Here is a 22,707-nt window from a genome sequence, read left to right as displayed (position 1 = left end):
GGCCTCGTCAGGAACTCAGTTAGACATCATGTTGGCCAGGTGGAAACATCGTCCAATGTGAAATCGACACTGTCACATATTCAGCATCGCTACATTCACAAAATGCACCACTGATCCAAAAATGTTCAGCAGGATCCTAGCTTGACAAATGACTCTCCACGGGTTTTTTTTCCCCTCCTCTCTTCAGTGGGAATGTATTGTTGTATCAGATGTCACAGTGCAACCCAAATGACCAGACTGTGTGCGCCAACAGTTTGAGTCTCATTCAGGATTATAACACTTATGAGCCTGTAGCATGTAGCATCAATTAAAAATTAAAATCCTGCTATCAACAGGATGCTCTACAGTGTTTTGAAGTGTTGCCAAAAAAAAAACAAAAAAAACCCAACAACAACAAAAAACAAGGACTGATTTGTTAACTTTAAAGTTAAAAGATCTTTGATTTATATTTTTATAATGATGTATGAAATGTTGATATGAAAACATGAGAATGTGAACAGAGTCGCTCATAGTGATGAACCTATGTTGAATTATCACTTGAATCTGTGGCTCCTCAAAGCTTTACAGAGCTTTATAGTGACTTCCAGCTCAGTGTTTGGCTGTGCAGCTGCAAATTTACTTATTTGGTTCACGGTCAATAATCTCATAGCACTGTGTTGTTTATAGTGAGAAAACTTGTATGAACCCACTGTACACTTCTTGCTAAGCAGTAGCTAACAGACGGACGTAGTTAGCAGATGACCTGGTGAGCAGAGGATTTAGGAGAGCATTTAGCAGCTTAAGAGCAACATATTTCCCTCTGGAGACCAAAAACTGAGCTAAAAGAGACTCAAAAAATGATGCCGTTGCTCTTTAACTGCTGGATGTGTTATTAAGCAACTGAAAGAGGCTAACATGATTAAATAACAAAGTTAAAGTCATATTTTTAGATTTTTTTATAAGTCTAAAAGACTAAACTGTACATTTTAAAAGTTGACTTAACTTTAAAAAGTCAATAAACCGATGACCTCAGAGTTACCAAGTAAAGAGGACTATTACACTTAAGTTATACAAGCTAAAAAGTTTTAACAACTCAATCACTTTACTTGGTAATCTTGAGGCAGTTTCTTCAGTTCTTTAAAGTAAAGTCACAGGTTTTACAGTGTACAGTGAGTCATGAGGAGCTTTGACTTGTTATGCCCTAAATTGATAATATGCATTTTGTAATTATCAGATATCCATATCAAATGTTGAGTAAAAAGATCTGAACTGTCTGCCTGTTCATTTTATTGACGCAACAAACTTTACCAAAACACGCCTTTACAAACACTTCTTAAAGCAACATTATGTAGAAATTGGCATTTTGTGCAATTTGGTGCTCCCCACAGTTTCTGAGTGTAACACCACTGTTGTAAATACAAATCCAATGTCTGTAACAATTTGTCAGATGTAATGTAGGTGCCAACTACAAACAAAACTCTTTACCTCATAACAAATGTAATGGACCTCTCACCTCTCAGTTACACAGTGCAGTAACAAGTGATAGAGACACCATTCACCTGATTCCAAAATGTTGCTTTAAAATCTATCCATAGTTGTTTACCAGCTAGACATTTATTGAGAGAGAACTGTATTGTACTCAAATAGTAGAGTCAATATCCAAATCTAATTTTATAATGTGGAAGTTTGTTTTTTTAATTTTAAAATCGAGGTTAGTCTTATTTTTAACTGCCACCAAGAAAAACAACACGTGTTTTATTTAAAGTCAACTTGACTTTAAATGTGATAATGGTAAAGCAGCAGGATTAATCGACACCATGTCAAGAGCTGCAGACAGACAGAGGGCACATCATTCTTTCTGTCTGTCCAGAGTCACAAAAATAGAGTCAGCTTAATCCCTTAACTATGATACCTGCACCCCATGTCGCAGCCTGCCAGCGTCATTTATTAGGCCAGTACATATGTCCCCTATATTTAAACCTATAAGGTCATCTAGTGACACACACAAGGTTCTTTTTTTTTTTTTTGTTCCGTCTTGGTTTGTAATGCTATGTTGAACTCGTTCAGGACTTAAAACTGGAAATATGCATCAGATTACAGCTACATACAGAACATGTCCTGATTCCAAACACCTGGTGTTACTGTGAAACACATGTCTGCTCTCAGGCCTGTCAGTTACAGTTACAATCACTATTTTTAGGTCCTTTTTTTAAGATGACAAGTGTTGGAGAACCACATCGCTGTGCACAATTTATAACTTTAGAAAAAGAAAAAAAGACTGTAGGAAAGCAACAGCTGGCGTTTCACACAATGATTGTAAAAACCCACTATTTATAGTTTCTAAGCTCAATGTCGACACAGTCTATTGTATTTATATCTCTTTTTTTGGCATTTAGCATCACTGACCATGCCTATTATTGATATCTGTGGGTAGTTCAGATGTTCGAGGTGGGTCTCTGGTCTTCTGGTGGGTTAATACTTACTACTTCTGTTATGGTTACACACAGAAAATAACCTAAATGCAAAAAACACAACAGCAGGCAGGTTAAAAAAACTCAAGGCAAGCTCTAGTAAAATAAAACTAAAGTCCATAATCCAAAATCCAAAGGCGCAATCAACAAATGCAGGCAACACAAAGCTAACAGCAGAAGGTGGACACAGGGAAAGTCCAAAAAACTAAAGAGAACAAACCAGGATGACAATCAGAGAACACAGGCAGGATGGAAGAGAGCACAAGGCAGAAAACACAATAAAACAGACAAACTGGGGGAAGAGAGAGGGAGAGACACAGACTAATAAAGAGGGGTCATTAATTAATGGCAAACAGGTCTACACAGAAAAAGGGAGGGAAGGAGACAAAGGCAGGAAGTGGAAAGTAAAACACGACAAACAAAGACAAATCTACCAAACCATGACAACATATTAGTGGAAAAATTGCTCTTCGTACTTTTGACTGATAATACATTCATTTTACAATTTCTAGACTGATTTTGTTAATAATGTTTCACAACATGTAGATGATCAGTCTGTAAAGTATAATGTTTTTCTATTTGAATTCTTAAAATTGTCTCTAAATTGATCAGAGCAGCTTTTTTAAAATGCTGTTGAGATACTGTATTTCAATAGGAATAGAGGCAACTCTGCATAATAACTCATTTTGATACATAAAGTACATATAGCTGATAACACCTCTTTTTTCTTATTTGAAAACATTTTTGAATGCCAGACTTTTACTTATTTTTTAGATTGTGGTATTAACTTGCATTAACTAGTATTGTATATTAACTAGTCTTGTATCTTTCAACCCTTTTCTATTTTAGCAAACTTCCCTTTCTCTCAACCTGTTTTGGTTCTTGATGTATTACTTGTTTTTAAATGTTTTTATATGCAATTATTAATGTCTTTAATGTTATTTGTATGATCCTGTAAAGCACTTTGAGTTGCCTTGTGTCTGAGTTGTGCTATACAAATAAACTTGCCTTGCCTGGCCTTGCAAGTAAAATATGTGAATACCTAATCCAACACTGTTCTCAGGCATGACATTAGTTTTTTTCACATTTGAACAGATGCCACATTATCAAGAGGAGGACAACAGCACTGAGTTTGCATTCTTAGGAGCAACTAAAAATGTGTCATAACTCTGATAAATTGGTGTTAATGTGTATGTTTGGAGGACTCCCTGCAGCAAACTTAATCTGTTTGCTTTAGAATTCAGTTTTCTGCTGTAAGAGAAAACCTAGACTTCACAAGTACAACTTACTATAAAGCCAGATGTTGGTGCTTTCATGTTCTGTGTGAAGAGGGTAAAGGCAAGTTCAATGGTTTTCAGTTAGCCCCACCCAGTGTGCTGCAGACTGTACAACATGTTTTCAATATGAGCAGCTCCGCTCAGCACATGAGCCTGCCTTTTCTTCTTTTTTAAAAAATATGAATGGTCCCATCCATCTTTGCTACACTTCACCTCTCTCTCTCTCTCTCTCTCTCTCTCTCTCTCTCTCTCTCTCTCTCTCTCTCTCTCTCTCTCTCTCTCAAAGAAGTAGTATAACTGTGTTGTGCATCCTTCCAAGACAAGATTAGGTTTCAACAGAACCAAAACAAAATGAACTGTACTTTGGGTCTGTTAATTTATTTGAATAAACACTTCAGGTGCAAACAGTGAGATTAAATGTCCACAAGACGATTATAGCCCCTGTGTTTTCCCTTCAATATGATTCGATTCTACCTTGTATCCCCTAACTCACACTTCAGAAGCCTTACTTTTTGTTTTGAACCCACCCTCCTTCTACAGTTTCAGCATTTGCCAAGAAACCAAAGACTCAGGAGGCAGAGGAGGGCTCCTCTGTGGTCTTCACTGCAGAGACCGAGAAGCCTGATGCTAAAGTAAAGTGGCAATGCAACTCAAAGGACATTGCCAATGGCAACAGATATGTGATCGCAGCTGACGGAAACAAGCACTCCCTCACAATACAAGCTATTACCAAGGAAGATGCCAATGTCTATGCAGTGATTGCTGGGGGGTCAAAGGTCAAGTTTGAGTTGAAGGTCGTATCAAAGCCAGGTGGGAGACTTTGATGCTGCAGCTGTGCGTTCTCTGCTCCATCACCTGCAGGCTGCGCCGTTGACACAGAGCACAAAGCAAAGTGGGGCACTTGATGCACAAACCCACAGAGGCCGTAAACACTTGATGCACAGCATGCTCGTGATGTTTCTGCACATGAACTCACACTCTGCACCTTGTGACAGCAGTTCACCACCAAGTCTCTGAACAGCTTTGTGTGCTCTATCCTTAAGAAGTGTCTGCTCTTGAAGGAAAAGTTTGACAGTGTGGGAAATACGCTTATTAGCTTTCTAGCAGGGAGTTAGCAAAGACGGTTAGCTTACCTTAGCATAAAGACTGAAAGCATCGCATGCAAGGAACAACAGTTAGTCTAGTTCTGCCTGCATGTACGGAAATGTGCCATTTACAAAAGTAGCCTGGAATGGGCGAACCAAACACTGTCTCTAAAGATTGCCTTTAGATTTTATAGCATCTTTAGCGTCCACTGAAGAGTAGGGTGACCCATTAGTCAGACTCACCAGATGTAGACTATTGGTATGAAGCCTGTCGCTGGGAGCCTATTACAGGACCAACCGACATGCTGAAACTGCTGAAAGTGACCCTAACCTAACCTGGACGCTAATGGTATAAACCAAAACAAGCTCTTTCCTCGTCATTCTGGGGGATTTAGCTATTTTAAGCCGGGGCTTAAAACAAGTTAAAATTTGCAGGGGCGCTATTTCTGCAAACCAAGATTTGCACTGACTTAAGATGTTTGCAGTTGGTTTAAAGAAATATAAATAAGCCAGATCATTTTTCCCTGTATACCAAAATGTAAATCAGTGCAGCCAAACATTTCTACTGCGCTGACACATTGCTGCTTGGATGGCTATGTGAGACTAGGTGAGTGAGGAGTTGGTTTTAATCTGCCATCATGCTACCAAATACCATCAAGTCAAGAGACTTGGATATACAGTATCATACTACTCTAGCTGCCAATTTCCCCCCCAGAGGCCACTAATGGTACTGCAACAAAAACCCCTCCAGGGCCCAATTAGCATTTTTCCCATAGACTACCATTATAACCATAATCATTACCAAAACCATCATGGTAAAACTCATACATCATACTTCCCAGAGACTAGGAAAGCAATAATTGGGGGCATGACTTCATCTGAATTTAAAGTTTCTGGGCCAGTAAAACAAAAACAGGCATGCAAAATAATGTGGAAACCTGGAAGCTAAAACTAATTCTTGTATTATATTGCTGACAGAATCCCGTATAAATCCATAGCTCCACTAGTAGGAGGCTTTTGCTAGCTGTAAACAGGGCAGGCTAGCTTTTTTCACCTGCTTCCAGTCTTTATGCTAAGCTAGCTGTCTCCTGGCCTGGTTGTAGCTCCATATTTATCACACAGGCATCAGCGGTATCCATCATCTCATCTATCAGCAAGAAAATGTATACGTTTATTTCTCAAAATGTCAAACTGTTGTAAATCACATCCATTACATAGAGCACTGCACTGCATACTGGAATGACTGTGTGCTAAGTGTGTCACAGAGCAACGTTGGTGCCATTAGTCTGTCAGTGTTCCCCGCTGAGGTCGTTTGTTTGAATTTGATAAGGTGGAAACAAATTTCGAAGAAAGGCAGCAGACTAATGGGCCCAGTCCTGCTGCAAGAGAGGCTGTCTGTGGCTCATATCATAGCCACCCTGACTCTGTCTGCAGGCTGACCTTGACCCTCGCACCAGCACATTATTTCCCCATGAGTAACCACCACTTGACTGGTGCTCGGGATAGGAATGAGAGGCAGCTGATAACACACGGAAAATCAGTCGACCAGTCGAAGATGATAAGACATAAGAAATATTCGGATGATAGATGTTTGCCAAAGAATATTTTAACTCTGTCAAAACAATGTTTGACAGAATATAAAGATAAAACGATATCAACCTCTGAGACAAATAATCAATAACACTATATTTCAGATTGGTCGTTTGTTTTTTGAGTAGATTATCAGCAAACGATACAGTTTTTTTTTTCATTCTACCTCTTACTTGTCACTTCTCTGTGGTGATCTAAAAACAGAAGCCCCGGCTGAGGCCCCTGCAGAGTCCACTGCAGAACCACAACCAGCACCAGCACCGGAGCAGAACCCGGCTCCGCCTCCAGCAGAAACACCCACTGTGGACCAGACTGCTGCCCCACCTCCAGATGCTCCCCCAGCTGAGGGTGAGTTATGCTGCGTCAGTCATTGATATACATGATGCCCATCGAATCATATTCTTTGACGGCAGCTTTTCTGGAAAATTTCAAACATCCCAGTCTGTTTAAATGGGTTATATCTCAGATTATAGTTTTTGACAAACCAAATGTTTGATGGTTTGTCTAACGAGAGAAGTGTCTAATGCAATAACCCAGCTGCAGACGTCGAAGTTAAATTTCAAAATAATGCAATTCCAGATGGTAGAGTTTTTATTCTGTAACTCATGCAAGACATTAAAGGAGCAATTTCTAAGTTATAGTTAGTTATGGTAAGTTAATAAAATGTAATGAACTGAAATATTCTGCTATTAAGACTTTGAATGAGCAATTCAGTCTGGAGTGAACTGCTGAAATGCTAGAATTTTTTTTTGATCTCTTGGAATTCTTGTAAATCAACACATTATTGAATGTAGTTCTTCAGAAACCCAAACTGTCTTGAATGAAAGAAAGCCATGTCAAAGCTACGAGCTCATGATATTCTGGTTGTAACTTCAGTGCAGCTACTGAATGAAGAAAGTCTTTGTTTTTCATCGATTTCTAACATGCTTTTAAATGAAACTTCATCTGATGTTGACTGCGCTCTGACCCTGTTGCATTTTCAGACGGACAGCCTCCAGACACCAGACAGGACCTGACTGGACTCTTTACAGAGAGACCCCAGAGTGGAGAGGTCACTGTGGGTGAGTGGCTTCACATACAGGACGTCTTCCAATATACTGGAAATAATCTTAAATATACATCAGTGAGACCGCTGCATTAGTGCTGGACGTCACATTTTGTGCAATAAACTGTTGACGAAATAGTAAGATTTAACATTTAACATTTGACACTCTGAAGAAGGCCATGCCACAAGACATGGATTGATATTCAGCTCCTTTTTAACATTTCAGGCATTTTAGTTTAAACAATTTCAGTGTAAAAAAGCCATTTTTAATCAAGACTTTTTAACCTTTTTGCCAGAATAGTGCCTTGGATTATTCTGTTCCCTACCAAAGGGCACCTGAGCATTCTGGACCTTTTCCGTCTACGGATTTAATCAATTTAATTTAATGTCATTTAGATAAAGCTTATTTTAGTTTTAAATTAAATTTTAAATTCGTAGAATTGAATCACAGAATAAACAATAAGCAATAAATCCGAGCCGTCCTGGGTGTCAGAATCTGAAGATCGATTTGTTAAACCACACAAACTATTTGCTTTCGCAGGTGGAAACATCACGTTTGTGGCCAAAGTGAATGCTGAGTCATTGCTGAAGAAACCAACCATTAAATGGTTCAAGGGGAAGTGGATGGACCTCGCTAGCAAGTCTGGGAAACACCTGCAGCTGAAGGAAACATACGACCGCAACTCAAAGGTAGACTAATGCTGCAAACACCAAGACAGAAGAAAACAAATAAACATATTTTTAATGTCATGAAACACATTACATACCTACCTTTTATTATAGTTGGCTGAAAAACTGCAATTGTAACATTTTTCTTTGAAGCAACAAAGGTGTGTGGCAAGTCTAAAAACTTCTCACCCTTGAATTTTGCAAGTTCTTGCCTCAGTCCTGATAACGTGATGAACCGCAGCCGTGGTTACATTAGAGGTAATGTTTTCGTGGAGGCATGAAGACGTGTTACAGATGTGACAAAAACAAGACAGAAAGAGAAACACTGAAAAGCAAAGTAAGGAGAGAAATCAGTGGTACACCCAAAAAAGATCCCTCATCTTGAAGGTACATTAAATGGTTATAAAGCATATGTACAACAATCACCTCACTGTGTTGTGTTTGTCTTGCCACTACATGCACGCGGTTTCAGGTCTATACCTTTGAGATGCAGGTCATCGCAGCCAAGGCTAACTTTGCTGGAGGTTACAGATGTGAGGTTTCATCCAGGGACAAGTTTGACAGCTGTAACTTTGAGTTAACTGTACACGGTGAGTTGGGCCGCTGTTGAAATATTTTTGTTTTTTACCTTGTCATTTGCTCTTTTGCTCGTGGCGCTCATCAATTTTGTTTCTAACATCATTCCAGTCACTAACACCATTCTGACTTTGCTGCTCTGCATTTTAGAGGCTTGTGTCACTGAGGGTTTTGACATAAGAGCAGCTTTCAGGCGCACGTAAGTTTTACACGACTTTATTACTTCACATAAAGCAAAAAATAACCGTTGGTATTATCAGAATTTGATCATATGCTGATTGATTGGTTTCTTTTTCCCCATGTTAGTTTCTCATTGAGAGTCTGACTTCTGGCCCGCTGACACATTCCATTGATAGCGTCATATACATATGAAAGTCAATCTGTTTCATTTCCCTTACAGGGCTAAAGAAAACTGTTGTGTGTTAGATATTGAAATGTCTCAAACTCAAAATGTCATCTTGGAAACTTGGTGTTTGTGATTGCAACTACTATTATATATTCTATTATTTTTAAAAAAAATCTGATATCTATTCAAAATAATTTATATAAATATGAATTAGAAACTACGACTTTTGATCAAGAGTATATGAAGTTTTTTTGAATTCTTTAACTTTAGCCATATAATAAATCTGAGATCTAAATTTATTGATTTATTGATTTATTTATTTTAAGACAGTCAACATGTGATAAAACATGACACCAAATAAATGTAAAAATAGCAGTGAAATTGTCTGTATTATGCTAATCACTTGTTTACTACACTGTGAATAGGTTTCTTCCAGGTCAGATGTATTTCAGTCGCACTTTAGGCTCCATCTAGTGAGCTTCATTCTGCTGTAAATACGGTATAAAAATATAACCGCATGAACAGCACGGTGACAGGGAGGCAGGCTGACATATACAAAAGAATTAAAGACCATTTAGCGGTTAAAGAGCTGAAGAGGTTTCACAGTGATTAGCGTCCAACTGAGTGTCAAAAAGACATACAGATAAGTTTGTACAGTGACTGATATCAGAGCTGATAAGGATTATTGTTAATGTAAACAGTTGTTTGTTGCCAAACTTAATTAGCACCAAGTCATATAATCAGTCCAATCATTTTATTGGCTCATCAGGAGATTTAAGGGATTAAAGGTACACATAAAATACACAGACACAGTTGCCAAACATCAGTGGAATTAACTGTGTTTTGTGTAACAAGTAACTGTGCAAATGCTGACCTATCAGGAGTGAAGCCAGTAAGAAGAGAAGTGGACCACAATCAAGGTAGTAAAGGTGCTTGTTGCAATGATGGAAGCTCGTATTCAAACTCTGAGGACTCTGTTAAAGAACAGAGAAACCAGGTCCGGGAGCAGAGACTCTTTCTCTCTCCTGCGGCCTGTTTCTTCTCTGCCTTCACGTGAAACAGAATCTGTGTTTTGGATGGTGCAGCCTCCAGCCTGCTGAATTTTGAGACTGACCACAGTGAGAAGACCATGAGAGAGCTGAAAAGACTCAAATTCAAAACCCTGAATGTTGTCGATGACTTTAGTAGTTGTCATTGTGTTAACCTTTGACTCAGACAGATTTTGATACCGTGAAATTTGGTTCATGAGCTTTTAAGTAACATGCGCTGCTCGCAGCCATCAGCTCTGTGATCTTCTCCTGGGTCTCAATCAAAACAGCAGAGCCAGCTGCACAAACAGCTACCCGGTAGAGTGAGATTTGACGGTGGTTTGATCGTGCTGAAAGTGCAGGATGTGCTAAGACACACAGGCTTTTCAGTTGTCGTGCTCGTCCACAGGGTTGCCACAGAGAGGAAGCGCAGATATGGTGTGTTGTAACTTCACCACATAAACCAGAGACTCAGCTTCTAATCCTGCTGTTGGATTAGAGGCAGGAGACAAGCTCACAGTCAAATATATGCCCTTGTCTTTGTGTTTCATCCAGCTGATTAGAGTCCAGCAGACACTGTGGTCACCGTTGTTTTCTTTAACCTTGAGTGTTTTGTATTGTTCTTGCTTGAATGACTGCTGCTGCTCATGACCTTAAGGGAATAGCTTGACATTTTGGAAAATATACTTCTTTACCTCCTTTTAGAGAAGAGGATTCATATGAAATAGTTCAGATCAAAATGTTGAGGTGCATTTCAAATACTTAAAACATCCCTGGTTTGAACCTGTACATGTAGAGATCTTTGTTGTACGCCATATCTCTCACTCTCTCAAAATAAATTCCAGTAAAATTAGCTTAATGTCATCACTAATTATAAGATATTGTAGTTTTTTTTATTTTTCAGCTATCAGTCCAGACTGAAAACTCAGGTTAGTATAGAGTATACTATAGTATAATTTTAAACTAATATTTCTACAAATTGCACCTTAAATGTGCTGCTAGCTAATCTAGGCTAACCCTTTTTTTCATTATTATTGTTTATGCTAATTCAAGCTAATGGATTCCCAGCCCTGGTTTCATAGTTAACATACAAACATTACAGTGGTAGACATAGATAAGTGTATACCCAAAATGTCGAACTATCCTTCAAACATGGTAACACCTGTCACAGCAAAACATCTGCCTGTACATTCATTTTCACACTTTAATTCTTAAGTGTACACATTTCCTTCAGTCTGAGTGACACTGTATCCTTCTACATGTCGGAGCACGAGTAAACAGGATTGCTTAAATGCCCCAAAATGTGGATTGATTCTATATAAAACAAACCATGTCTGTGAGGTATTAACATTTATCTTGTCCTGTGTTGCGCTACCGATGTTGATGTGTTGATGCTGCTGGCTGATGTTTCTGCAGTAGCACGGATGGAAAAGAAGACTCTGGGGAGCTGGACTTCAGTGCCTTGTTAAAGAAGAGGTGAGCAGTTACAAAATTGTGACAGTAATTTGTTTTTGTAATTTTCCCTTTTTTGCCACTTTTGATAATCGAACTCTGTCTCACTATCATTCTTCATGGATCATCCTGCATTTTCAGAGAGTAAGTTTAAAGTTGGAATGATCGCCTGATAACACTGACCTGCAAGCGAACGAGCCCGAACATTCTCTCACAACGCCTGATGATAAGTTAGGGTGGCACTTTGTTTCACCATGGCATCTTTTTGAGTCCACAAATGTTTCTTTAATACATTAGCATCTTTGCCAGTGAAAATACAGTTGAATACAATACAATCATATGTTTTGGTTGATCCTGTGATCGCTAATATTGCATTTGGTGTTTTCTGTTTTGAAGGCATTCTCACTCATAATAACTCAGACAACAACACTTCTTTAAGATCAGGCACTAAAAGAGTTTCTACTCTTTTCTCTCCCCTTTAAATGTTTCTGATGGTTTCCCTGACATATTATATATGGCCAGCGAGACTTCCTCACAAGCTTTCTTTTGTCATTCTTACGAGCACATATAAAAAAAAATCACTTCCATGTGTATCACACACCATTATTAGATTTTTGTTCCCTTTTGCACAAGAGATGTGGACACCATTTCCAAACCCTGAACAAAGAATGATGTTCACACATGACTTTGACTGATCGGGTGTCATCCAGGCCAGTTTGTGCCGGCTTGCGTCACAGATTAACAACTGGTATAACACTAACTTTGTTTTAGAGGCATATCTCTAATATGCTGATTGTGCTGTTGCTTTCGTAATGCTGTGTTTTAACTTGTCTGGTTTGTTTTGCCATATTTGCCTCTTGGGTTCTTCCTCTGAATGAGCAGCAGTTTCTTAAAAAACTCCAATCGGTAAGAAACTGCTGACATGTCATTTTACTGCAGGAAAACTTTGTTGTGCATGCACCTTAATTGTTCAGTCAGGTGGCAAATAAACCTTTTACTGTATTATTTAAAAAATAATTATTAAATATATAAAAATTGTTGTTCATTATTCTTCATTACATCAATCAATCATTACAACATGAAATGACAATACACAGAAATTAGGAGTTTTATCATTTATATCAGAAGCTAAAATGTAGAATTATTATTGTTTATTAATGGTTTAAATAAATTCACAGGGCATCAAGGTCACAAAGTACATTTACTATTCTTTTATTAACAATCTTTAGTTGTTCCACCACATTTATTTGATAGCTCAAGTTATTTGTTATTTTGCAGAATGAGATTTTACACACAAAATGGTATGATCATTTAATACGATGCTTTGTTGAATTTACCTTTCGACCAACTGGCATCAGCCAAATGCTAAAAATGCTAAAAATAATAATAACTAATGCTTAGCATTTATAATGCTAATAAATGATAATAACTAATAATAATCAAATCATATATATATATATATATACATACACATATATACACATATATGTGCATATGATGAATATACACATATATGTGTATATAATGACATACACAAGAGTTATTTTGCATAATGTGTTGATATAATTCACTCGTAAGATTTCTGACCTTAGTGTACTTCAGTATATATCAAATATTTCAAAATGTCAGCAACAAATAAGCAAAAAGGTAAACAGGTAGACCAAGAAAACATCTGACAAGTGGCAGCTTGATAAAGCGAGATGAGTCAGCAGATTCTCTCACCTATGTACACTGTGAGCTACTGAGTTTATAGCGATAGCGGGAAGCTGCAGGTACATGGCTGCTCACAACAGCTCTCAGGTGATTGTCTGGGGTAACAAGGGGTAGCTGAGGGCACCTACTGGACAGGTGTGGTAAGAACATCAACTAGTGAGAGAGCGATAGAAGAAAACTAGGCCAAGGGAAAATCATAAATATAACCTTTGTTTAAATTAATAAGCAAGATTTACTAACCACATTTACTCACAAAGGCCTGTAAGGTGAAAGAGAGGGGGTAAAAATCAGCTGTATCAAAGCCGAGCTATTATATTGTTTCGACTCCCCTCTAATCGTTATTGACGGTTCTCCCTGACTCTCTGTCTTCACCCTCTTTACCTTCTTTTTGGTCATGCAAGAAATGTTTGCACTGTAAACACCTGTTGACAGCTTTATTACACATTGTCAGGAAAATTAGCATCTACATTATCAACCTGCTGGCCATTACATACTGTAACAATGTAAACAATGTATGAGGCTGATTATTCATCAGTTATCCTTTGATTCAGTAACATAATGGTTAACAGTGAGTAAAATAGAAACACAGAGTAGTAACCTGTTAATAAGATGTGTTGGTATTACTGTACTCCTGTTACAGTCTATGTCCTTGCAATCTCTGAGCCAAGAGACTGGTTTTATCATTTTCCTCCGCTTGTTTCACGTGTGTCAGAACCGTGCAGGTGAGCAGCTCCGAGCCTGAAGTGGACGTGTGGGACATCCTCAGCTCTGCTCCTGCTTCGGAATATCAGAAGATTGCTTTTCAGTATGGCATCACTGACCTGAGAGGCATGCTCAAGAGACTGAAGAAGATGAAGAAAGAGGAGAAGAAAAGCGAAGGTGTGTGGAGACTTCATAAAACACTGATCTAACTCTGACAAAAGTGCGTACACCTTATTGAATATTGTTCGTCTAATTTCCCTGGAACTTAGCTTTCCTCAGGAAGTTGGATCCTGCATACCAAGTGACAAAGGGACACAAGATAAAACTGGCCATCGAGGTCGCCAATCCAGATGTTGATGTGAAATGGCTGAAGAACGGACAAGAGATTCATCCAACTGGAAGGTTAGAAATGAGAGAGGAGATGGAAACTATTCACATAAGCCCCACTAGACATGTTGTACGTCATAATGCATTAAACAATCCCTGACTTTTTATTTCTTCCTGTCGATCTTTGACCTCTGCTCTCATCAACACATGGATGAACTCCATATCTTTCACATCACCAGCAAGTAAGTCCAAGAACAGAGAAAATTGTTAATGTTTCCAACTTGTCTTTTCCATAAAATTACACAGATATTGTCACGTATATATTATTAAAAACTTAAATCCCAAAAAATGTTACCGGCCTTCCTCAAGGTACATCTTTGAGAGTGTTGGCAACATGCGCTACCTCACCATCAACCACTGCTCCCTGTCAGATGATGCAGCGTACAGCTGTGTGGTGGGAGAGGAGAAATGCACCACTGAGCTCTTTGTTAAAGGTATTCAAAAGGTTTAAAAGGGGAGAAAAAAAAACAATTTGGAAGATCAAAAGCTGCTGCTCGTTCTCTCACGCTTTCATCTTCTCTCTTCTAGAGCCTCCCATCCAGATTGTGAAGAATCTGGAGGATCAGATGGTGATGAAGGGTGAGCGGGTGGAGTTAGAGTGTGAAGTCTCGGAGGAAGGAGCCAATGTTAAATGGTTAGATATTCTTCTTTTGTACTCACAAATCACGTGTGTGTTAGGAGTTACATTGTCATGCTATATGTTGCAGCTTTACATCTTTTAGGTTGAATGTTCTATTTCTCTTGTCACAACACTGTACTTATGCTCTGGTACGGTTTACGCACACAAAGCTCTTGGTCAGGGTTAGGAAAACATCAAGAGACCTGTTTTAGTCGCCATGATCGCAGATGGAGATTATATGACTTCCAGGGAAAGAGGGGCAATTTTGGTTGCCACAAAAACTTCCGGAAACATGGGCAGGTCTCCTCAAAAAACACATGTTTTTCGTGCCACAGAAACAGTTGTCCCTTGGTGTCCCTAAAGGTATCCAGTGGTGTGACACGAGCTGCCTCGTTGGCAGTATCACCGCAACCATCCCGTCCACCTCCTATTGAGAGAGGGGTCTAACGATCATGATGCAAACGAGATATGCCACGTTTGGTACAACCATGAACGTGTCTGTGCTCTGTGGAAACATTATATCCAGCACTGTGTAAACCTAAAAATATTAAGCATCACTTACAGATAACCCTACAAAGAACTAATACCCATTAAGGTCCCATTGATGAGTTGTTGTAAATTACTAAGATATAAAACCAGTAAGCAGATGTTGCCATGTTAACTGCCGTTCTTTAAGTCACTCTCACACAATGTCCATTGCTCACACTCCCAGTAGGTGGCATTTGAGTTTGTCATGTCCCCAGGCAGAGAACTGACAGACTGAATTATAGCTACAAGTCGTAAATTATCACCTCTACAAAAAGGTCCCTTCAGCATTTAAATATGTCCCATGTAACCTTTGTCTCAAGGAGAAAGTTGCTGCCAGTGTGTTTGGGCTTGTGTCCCAAATAATGTTCTTGGAAACGAGGCCAAAGATCAACATGCGGGGTGAAAAAGTCAAATGATTAATGGTGAAACGGAGATAAATTTAATGTCACAGAAGGTGAGTCATTGAGTTTGTCTGCTTTAGATTGTGACACTTCATGATCTAAAGTAGATGATCTCAGTTCAGATACATCTAGTGTAGTTACCATCAAAGGTCTGTACCACCTCTCCATGTTAACATCATGTTTTTAGTCTGTGCACAGATGATTGTTTCTGACCTTTATCATGTCATCACAACACCTACACACGGCCTGTCTGTGTCGTAAAAACAAGTCATATACAACATGGACGAGAGATCATAAAATGATGTTGAAAGCTCCAAAAATAGGACCTCTGAGCTCAGATTCACTTCATCATACGGTGTTGTAAGTAAACCTCAGCTCTTTGTTGCTAGCTCTTCCGAAGTCTGTCTGTGGCTGTGGGCAATATGCGGGTTACAACTGAATACCTAACATTAATTAAGCTAAATCACATATCACTGAATTATTACATTTTACACAAGAAAACTAAATAGATGATCACAAGATAAGAATTGTATTTTAAACATTCACACTTTCAATCAACTTAAAACTTATAGTGCAGAGCTTGTTTCTCTAGTAAATATAGTATTAAAAAAAACTATTAATATGCAAAACAGTATTAAAAATAAGAAGCATCTTTCTTTCGCTTTCTTACAAAACAAATGCACTTGCTAACCTGATCAAGATTTTGGCCCCAGAATCAACAATGAATGAAAGTGTCTTGTACTTGTCCCTTGTAGCTGATCTAAAGACCTGTCAATGAGGAATAATCTTAAAAGTAACTTAACTTTTAATCACGACTGTTTTCTCCACCATGTGAATTTTACGTACAGGGAGAAAGACGGCGTTGAATTGACAAGAGACGAGTCTTTCAAGTATCGCTTTAAGAAAGACGGCTGCAAACATGTCCTGATCATCAACGAGGCCACGAAGGAAGACTGTGGCCACTACAAGGTTAAAACAAATGGTGGCGAGTCGGTGGCTGAACTCCTGGTGCAGGGTGAGTGTCAGTACAGTATGAAACACTTGTGCACATTCACATACCCTACGAGTAGCCGTGTGGCCTTGCCACTCCTGGCATGCTGTCTATGTTTGGGATATCGTGTCTATTGCCACTGCCAACGTCACTCTGCCAAGGTTACCACGGCGTCGCAAGTCCACATGCCAGCTAAAGTTAGAAGACGTGGACCATATTTCTCCTGAAGGGCACAGGTCTGCACGAGGGACCCGGTTTGTCTCCCTGCTCTATTGTTTGTGTTGTTGTATACTTGTCGTGTAGATTTAATGTTTGTCTTTCACACTTTTTCAGTCAATACATGATAACGTAGCAGTCAACCGCCACGTTATCATGTGTAACCACAACCAATACACAACCCGAGATTTCTATCATTCAAAACAAAAGAACACTATCCACTGAACTGCTAAGTTTTCAACTGCAGGAGCTCCCTCATTATATTTATTTATGACATAATAGATTTTCTCTCTCATTCAAGATACAACAGCCTGATGATGCTGATGAAATGTCTGCACTTGGCCCCTCAGAAATCTGATTCTTTCACTGTCGGTTACTATTCGTGAACACACAACAAGCTGCTATAGTAGGCACGTTACATTTGCTGTTATGGAAAGGCCGAAACTTTAATCGGCCAACTCCTCATCCGCATCCGCCTCCATTTCTCGCACGCAGATGAGAGTCAATCCCAGACCTAAAATTTTTTACACTCAGGTAGATTGCAGAGTCCAGCTCTAAAAGTGTGAAACAATATATTTGGGGCTTCAAGATTGATTTATTGAACGGTATAAGCACTGACAACCAATCAAAACCCATCTGAATTTGCAGTTCCATGAATTACCTTGATTTTGGGGACATTTTTCCAAAAAAGTAGTGTTACAGGAGTGCTTATAATAATGTTTTATCACTGTAGCAGAACTCTTTTATGAAAGCTAATTGATAGCATTTAAGAGATCGCTTTTTAAATGGTCTACTCTAGTGACCCAGTCTTGGATAGTTATCCAACACGCATGCTCAGCACATCTGTTTACATTGTCACTGATAGGTATGGATGCTCACATCGTTGTCCTTATACTTATGGTTGTAATAATAGCAGTGGATGGCCTTTAACTCTTGCCTAGAAAGTTGTTTTAAACTGCTTGCCTTTTTACGCCCTCAATATTTTTTCTGTTCATTGGTGCTCTGTCCTCAGGTCTTATAGCATCTTCCTAGTGTGGGTGTGTTGCTTACGGTCTGGCCTTTAGAAAGCCCTGACCTCATCTGCTAACATTGTTATTGGCTGATACAACAGCTGCCCAGTGATTGATGCCCATAAATGTCACAACACACCAAAATGAGAAGAAAACAAGGAAATAAAGGTTGAGGATTGCAGACAAATACAATGCCACGCACACCTAATGGGTCATAACCTTGTTCTGATTGAGAGAGAGTTGCATGTTGTTTTTTTAAGAACATCCTGCAAAGTGTACATTTTAATATTATGTTTTATAAATGTATTTGAGTTATGAAATGTTTTGCAGGTGAAGGTTTGAGATAAATATGCTTAGAAGTCTTAATCTCAATCCACAGATGATCTTAAAATGATGGATGCGGACGGTTCAAACTCATCCACACATGGACATGGGCGGAATACAAACTCCAGCGAGTTACAGCCTATTTATTTTATTTGCCACCCAATAACCATTTCACTTTAGCACCATTATTCCATGTAGCAAAACTATTTATTAAGAGTAAAAAGAGAAGTTGAAATCATCACATGACAGCCATCTACATTTGGACATAATTTGACTTTTGTGTTTCCTTGTAGAATCTATAATTTAGTCCTGGCTACATACTGAATGAATATACTTTTGCATATATATTCATGTGTATGTGTAACATCCTTGTGTGTCTATGTGCAGGTGTGTGTCCCAGTGGTTGCTCTGTGTAGATTTAAACCCAACTATTGTTCCAGCTCTGAGTCTAGTTGAGTTTATCCAGGCCGTTAGTCGAGCCTGCCAAGAATCACCAGCTGCCATCATGTAGCAGGAATCAACACCTCGGTCCACAGCAGAACTCCCATTATAATGCCATTCTCACCTTATTTGCTCTCCCTGGCAGCTAGCTTAACATGAAACTCCCGTAACCTTTACCAAGAGCATGGTGTGAGTTATCTCACCCAGGTTTCTTTGGGATAACTTTAAATACTCAACTAAACTACATTAGTTCTTGTGATATACAGCAATAGCCTGAAGCTCCAGCATCTGGTCTTCATATCCGTCCACTTTATTTTCTACCATAAACCCAATTAGCTATCCCCTCTTGAGTCTGTTGCTAAGAGACAATGCACAAAGGCTGCACACTGATAATGAACACCTCACGCTCAAACATGTTATTACCATATTGCCCTCACATACAATAGCTGCATCTAATTCTTTTGATTTCATTACCCCCCCCCCCCCACACACATCATCAGCTTATTGCATCTTATTCCGCCATCTCATTCTGTAGCACCTCCTCCGGAGTCCGGAGGCCTCCAGAGTGTTCATTATCTGCACTCTGAGCCTTGTTTTTCTGCCCGAGTAGAGAAAGAGCTGGAGGTCTACCAGAGCATCGCGGACCTCACAGTGAAGGCGAAGGACCAGGCGGTTTTCAAGTGCGAGGTGTCGGATGAGAACGTGAGGGGGACCTGGTACAAGAACGGCGTAGAAGTCAAATCTGACACCAGAATAAATATCACACATATTGGCAGGTGAGGACACTTAAATGTTTTAAAAATGACTAGACCCTTGTTACTTACACCATCCCAACATGTTCCAACAGTGTTTAAACCCAGACAAATCTGCAAGTTTACTCAAGGTAACATTGCTTTTCATTGATATAACTCCCGGGAGAGAGTCAGAGAGTTAGGAAGCTTAACTGAATCAAACAAACAAAAAAAAACCTCTTCTGTGAAAGTTTGTGCAAGTTCAACAGTGAGATCATTTGTTTTTATTCGCTCCAACAGCCAGTCTTACTTCACTGTGTATTAGCTGTAACCTTGCAAGCGCCAGCACGTATCAAGTGTGTGTTTCTGTCATAGATGTAGTGGAGTTTGTGAGTGAGAAAAAAGTGTTAAATGCTCAAGATCCAATTGAATCCAAATTATCACTGAGGTGTCTGTCATGCAAAGTTGTCAAACAACAAAAGAAACAGAATGTCATACTGACATTTATGGTGTGCTAATTGATTCATGACATCAACTCATGCTTTGAGTAACATGCAAGAAAATGTTTCACCTTAAAAGATGCTGATAGTCTGTAAATAATTAACATTAACATTTTTCCTTGATTTTGGCAAGCTGAAAACGTAGAAACACAACTTTGATTTTTTTGGAACAGTCTTAAGAGTTAAATCAAACTTTACTATACATAAACAAATAGCACTACATTCCCTGGTGTTTAAATTCAGGTCAATTCTCACTCAACTCAGCACCCACCAGAGACTTTGGTTCTCTCTCTGCTTTCCATGATGTTACATTTATGAAGTAGAGTGCATTTACACTGTCCAAATGAACATCCCACAATGTGGATCACAGCTGCAGTCAGGTTGATAAATGGGAATGAAGATAAATCCACCTCCCAAAAGTTTACAAAGTAATCTCTGAACTCTCCTGCTGTTGGTTATTAATCACTCTGGATCAGAGCAGAATCAGATGTGACTCCAGGTGCCCGACTCTCTTCCAGAGCTAGCCGTCTCTGAGCAGCGGTAACTGCTATGCCCCTCACCACCCTGCTCCGCCCTCCCCACACAACATTCTGCAAACAACTTTCAACTGATAACGAACCCCCAGACATATCTTGCGTTTGAATATGCTCCATAATTGTCAGGCTCAGACAAAAAGAGAGGACTTAGATGCAGAATGGCAGAAGTAGACAGGCTTTATTTCCTGAGTTGCAACTCTTCAGATAGAATGATAAATCAAATTCTGTGAAACTCTATGGTGGACAGACAAGACGAACGAGATGAAAAAACACAGAAGGAAATAAGGACGCTTCAAAGGAGGAAAGCCTACACTATTTTTAGGTCTGGGTTAAGAAAATTAAACAAACAAACACTCCGAAGAGGAAAGCACACAGGCTATGAAAATTATCTACTCTATGACTGTACAAAAATCACTCTTCTCAAGAGTAAAAAAAAAAAACTTAGCTTTCAAGAGATTCAAGACTGTGAACAGGGCTGAAGTACATGACAAGACGACAAAATACTCCGGCAACGCAGACAGAGGAAGACAAAGACTTTATACACATGGGGGAGGGGAACACAGGTGAAAAAAATCAAGGATTAGGGATGACGTCAGACCAGGGACACAAGAGGAAGGGCAAGTGACCTGAAACGAGAGGAGAGTTACCTTTCAAAATAAAACATGAATTTCACAAGACAAAAAACCCAAGACAGGACATCCCTCATCGCGATGTGACAATAATAATGACACCATAATATAAATTCTGGCAAATCTCTTTTTTTAGGATCCACAAGTTGACGATTGATGAAGTCAAACCAGAGGATGAGGGAGACTACACTTTTGTGCCAGATGGCCACGCTTTCAACCTTTCCGCTAAACTCAATTTCTTGGGTAAAACTGATGCCTTTACTTTATACACTTCATTAACATAATTTATGGGTTCGCAAGTTAATCTCTACTTCAACAATTTCTCACCATCTTGTTTACCTGTGTTCCTAGAGGTGAAGATCGATTACGTGCCACGCCAAGGTACCATAAACTTACCTTTTTGAAGCAAAGACTAGTTGAAATACAAGGTTCTGCCCATTTAAACCGTTTCTCTCATCTTCTTAGATCCGCCTAAAATCCACCTGGACTGTATGGGCCGCACTGCTGAGTCAACCATTGTGGTTGTGGCTGGCAACAAACTGCGTCTGGATGTGCCCATCACCGGGGACCCTGCTCCCACAGTGATCTGGACCAAAGGAGAGAAGGTAAAACAGACAAATAGATTGTTGTTATATTCAGCATCATACCAACTGTCACCGAGAAAAAAGTAGGTAAGGACTGTAATCTGAGGCTCATTCACTATCAAAAGATCTCTCCAAAGATGTACTAATGCTGCAACATTAAGAAAAAGGTTGGCACATGTTGTGCAGTTAAAATAATAAAAGCTAAGGAGATAACCCTCCCATTATCCAACCTTTTTGAGTCTGAAAAATAAGGTGAGCTTTGTAAGCACACCGATGTCTGACAACTAATACATTTAGCCGGGACACAGAGATGTTTTAACTGAGCTGAGTAAGTACAATCCCACTGACAGCTTACAGCTTAATGCAATGATGCCCAGCAGCAAGCTGATCCTTGAGTCCTTGAGGAGACAGAGAGGTCACGTGGCCTCGCTGTCCTCTTTTGCTTTTACCGCTTTGCTCTGCTCAAATGTAGGCTAGTTCTGTAAAACCCAGTGATGGAGAGGAGACAGAAGGGCCAACGTCATCTTGGACCATGAAGGATGGGGAAGTAAGTGTGCATGTCCCGTACAAATACGTGCCTGTTTCAAGTATTCTGGCTCAGAAGTACAAGTCACTATGTTGACAGTATTGTTTTTCAATACGTTTACGAAAGAAAAGCTAAAGAAAATCTATGGAAGCCAAACACAGCCTCACTTGCAATTCATTTTTTAAGGCGATATCTTGAGATAACAAGATAATCAACTGAGAAAACAAAAGGTTAATTCCTTTTATATTCATCATGTTCATCAGTGATCAGGAGTGCAATGCCAGCATGCATAGCGTCTCAACAACTGTGGCAGCTAATTTAAGCTGAAATTGTCAGATCAAGGAGTACCCA

General features: G+C 39.3%; 1 protein-coding gene across 4 annotated transcripts in view; it reads left to right on the top strand.

Annotated features, from left to right (window-relative positions):
* mybpc3 (myosin binding protein C3) overlaps nucleotides 1-22,707 on the top strand; it is a 40,111-nt gene that overhangs the window by 1,430 nt on the left and 15,974 nt on the right. Inside the window, exons 2-20 of one of the 4 annotated variants that reach the window (XM_037094665.1) lie at nucleotides 4,268-4,537; nucleotides 6,607-6,750; nucleotides 7,386-7,463; nucleotides 7,989-8,137; nucleotides 8,589-8,706; nucleotides 8,843-8,891; nucleotides 11,483-11,542; nucleotides 11,660-11,662; nucleotides 12,401-12,424; nucleotides 13,944-14,110; nucleotides 14,203-14,335; nucleotides 14,500-14,502; nucleotides 14,630-14,754; nucleotides 14,849-14,954; nucleotides 16,717-16,883; nucleotides 19,461-19,626; nucleotides 21,383-21,489; nucleotides 21,598-21,627; nucleotides 21,712-21,851. In XM_037094665.1, the coding sequence (XP_036950560.1) occupies nucleotides 4,268-4,537; nucleotides 6,607-6,750; nucleotides 7,386-7,463; nucleotides 7,989-8,137; nucleotides 8,589-8,706; nucleotides 8,843-8,891; nucleotides 11,483-11,542; nucleotides 11,660-11,662; nucleotides 12,401-12,424; nucleotides 13,944-14,110; nucleotides 14,203-14,335; nucleotides 14,500-14,502; nucleotides 14,630-14,754; nucleotides 14,849-14,954; nucleotides 16,717-16,883; nucleotides 19,461-19,626; nucleotides 21,383-21,489; nucleotides 21,598-21,627; nucleotides 21,712-21,851 (2,039 nt within the window). The remainder of the gene's footprint in view (nucleotides 1-4,267; nucleotides 4,538-6,606; nucleotides 6,751-7,385; nucleotides 7,464-7,988; nucleotides 8,138-8,588; nucleotides 8,707-8,842; nucleotides 8,892-11,482; nucleotides 11,543-11,659; nucleotides 11,663-12,400; nucleotides 12,425-13,943; nucleotides 14,111-14,202; nucleotides 14,336-14,499; nucleotides 14,503-14,629; nucleotides 14,755-14,848; nucleotides 14,955-16,716; nucleotides 16,884-19,460; nucleotides 19,627-21,382; nucleotides 21,490-21,597; nucleotides 21,628-21,711; nucleotides 21,852-22,707) is intronic. The other 3 variants (XM_037094666.1, XM_037094667.1, XM_037094668.1) reach the window with 3 other exon arrangements.

This window comes from Acanthopagrus latus, chromosome 4 (genome assembly GCF_904848185.1).
Source record: "Acanthopagrus latus isolate v.2019 chromosome 4, fAcaLat1.1, whole genome shotgun sequence".
NCBI lineage: Eukaryota > Metazoa > Chordata > Actinopteri > Spariformes > Sparidae > Acanthopagrus > Acanthopagrus latus.
Note: the sequence above shows the minus strand (reverse complement) of the source record. Positions and strands in the feature narration are given on the sequence as shown.